Source organism: Pinus tabuliformis, chromosome 6 (assembly GCF_031772625.1).
Source record: "Pinus tabuliformis cultivar Carrire ecotype Pingquan chromosome 6, CPIR1, whole genome shotgun sequence".
In the NCBI taxonomy this organism is placed as follows: Eukaryota; Viridiplantae; Streptophyta; class Pinopsida; order Pinales; family Pinaceae; genus Pinus; species Pinus tabuliformis.
Window position 1 is genome coordinate 588875559 of NC_142292.1, and position 1361 is coordinate 588876919.

Here is a 1361-nt window from a genome sequence, read left to right on the forward strand (position 1 = left end):
ATATGAGAGCCTGAGACTATAGGTGCGGGTGAAGTAATGGAGTTTTGAAATGGAAATCACAGCAATAAAATTCTAAAATGAAACAACAAATGGATTTGGTACAATTTTTTTTTTGTTTGTTCCATTATTGTTGTATCTATGAATGGGTTTTTCTGCTTCTTGGCTTCGATCATGACCATTTGGGGTGGCCTTCTGCACTGATTTCCATCTGCTTTCATCATCATGAGCTAGAGAGTCTATGATGTGTTTTGTCTTATAAGTCAGTTCTATACAATGTTCAGATTTCAAAAGATTTCATTCATGGCGTTTCTGCTCCTATAATTTCAATCAGGGTGGTCTCTGAATATTGCGTTTCCTTGTGCAGTAAATTCACTCTACATCATGGGGGAAGCTTACACACAGCTGGAGCTTAACATCATCTCAGCTCAAGATTTGAAGGAGATGCATCTTTTTGGCATGATGCAGACCTACTGTGTTGTATGGATCAATTTCGAGAAAAAACTGACGATGCAAATTGACAGAACAGGGGGCGCAAACCCTACTTGGAACGACAAGGCCATATTCAGAGTGGAAGAGAGTTTGCTCCGCTGTGAAACCTCTGCTGTGATTATGGAGATATACTGCGTGGGTTGCCTCAAGGATACCCTGCTAGGCACTGTGAGGGTCTTGCTTTCCATTCTCCTCAAGGGCTACGGGAGCACAGATTTCAGTGGGATGAGTTTCTTGGCACTGCAGGTCCGTCGTCCTTCTGGTCACCCACGGGGCATTCTCAACCTTGGCACCATGATTCTTGATGGAGTAGATCTTCACAGAATGAACAGATTCATCCCTGCAACTGGGGGGTTGTGGGTTTCAGAGATTTGATGGGGAATCCTATCCAACCCAGGCCTTCATTTGTGAGAAAATTACTGTCCATTGAACCTAATAATGTTGTTGATGCCCAAGAACAGCAATCCCGCTGTCAAGACTTCAACAGTAGTGCATGCAAGGAACAGGGCAAAGATCAAGAAAAGCAAAAAGATGGTGGTGAGATGGTTGAGAAGGAGAAGGAGAAACTTGTTGGCTGCTATCAGATTCTCATGGCCCCAAAATTGAAAAGGAATAAAGTTGGATTGAAGAATGGGGCTGCAAAAATTCATCTCAGTCCATCTGACAGTAACATCTGTGCCAAGGAAGATCAAGATCCTGTTGTGGCTTACAACAAAGCAATAGCAATTTATGCATAGTGTTATCATCAATAATATTATTGTGCAAGAATACGTTGGTTTTCTGTTATTATATTCTTTGTGCAAGTGCCTTCAATTCCTAGTTGATTCGTGAAGTGCTTATTATGGCATACATAAAAATTTTGAAAATCACGA

At 41.5% G+C, this 1361-nt stretch overlaps 1 protein-coding gene across 1 annotated transcript; it reads left to right on the top strand.

The window, feature by feature from the left end:
- The first annotated feature begins 381 nt into the window (after positions 1-381).
- On the top strand, positions 382-864 carry LOC149259935 (protein SRC2-like). The gene has a single exon (XM_089455817.1). It carries the CDS (start codon positions 382-384, stop codon positions 862-864), a length of 483 nt encoding a protein of 160 aa, XP_089311943.1.
- The last annotated feature ends 497 nt before the right edge of the window (positions 865-1361 follow it).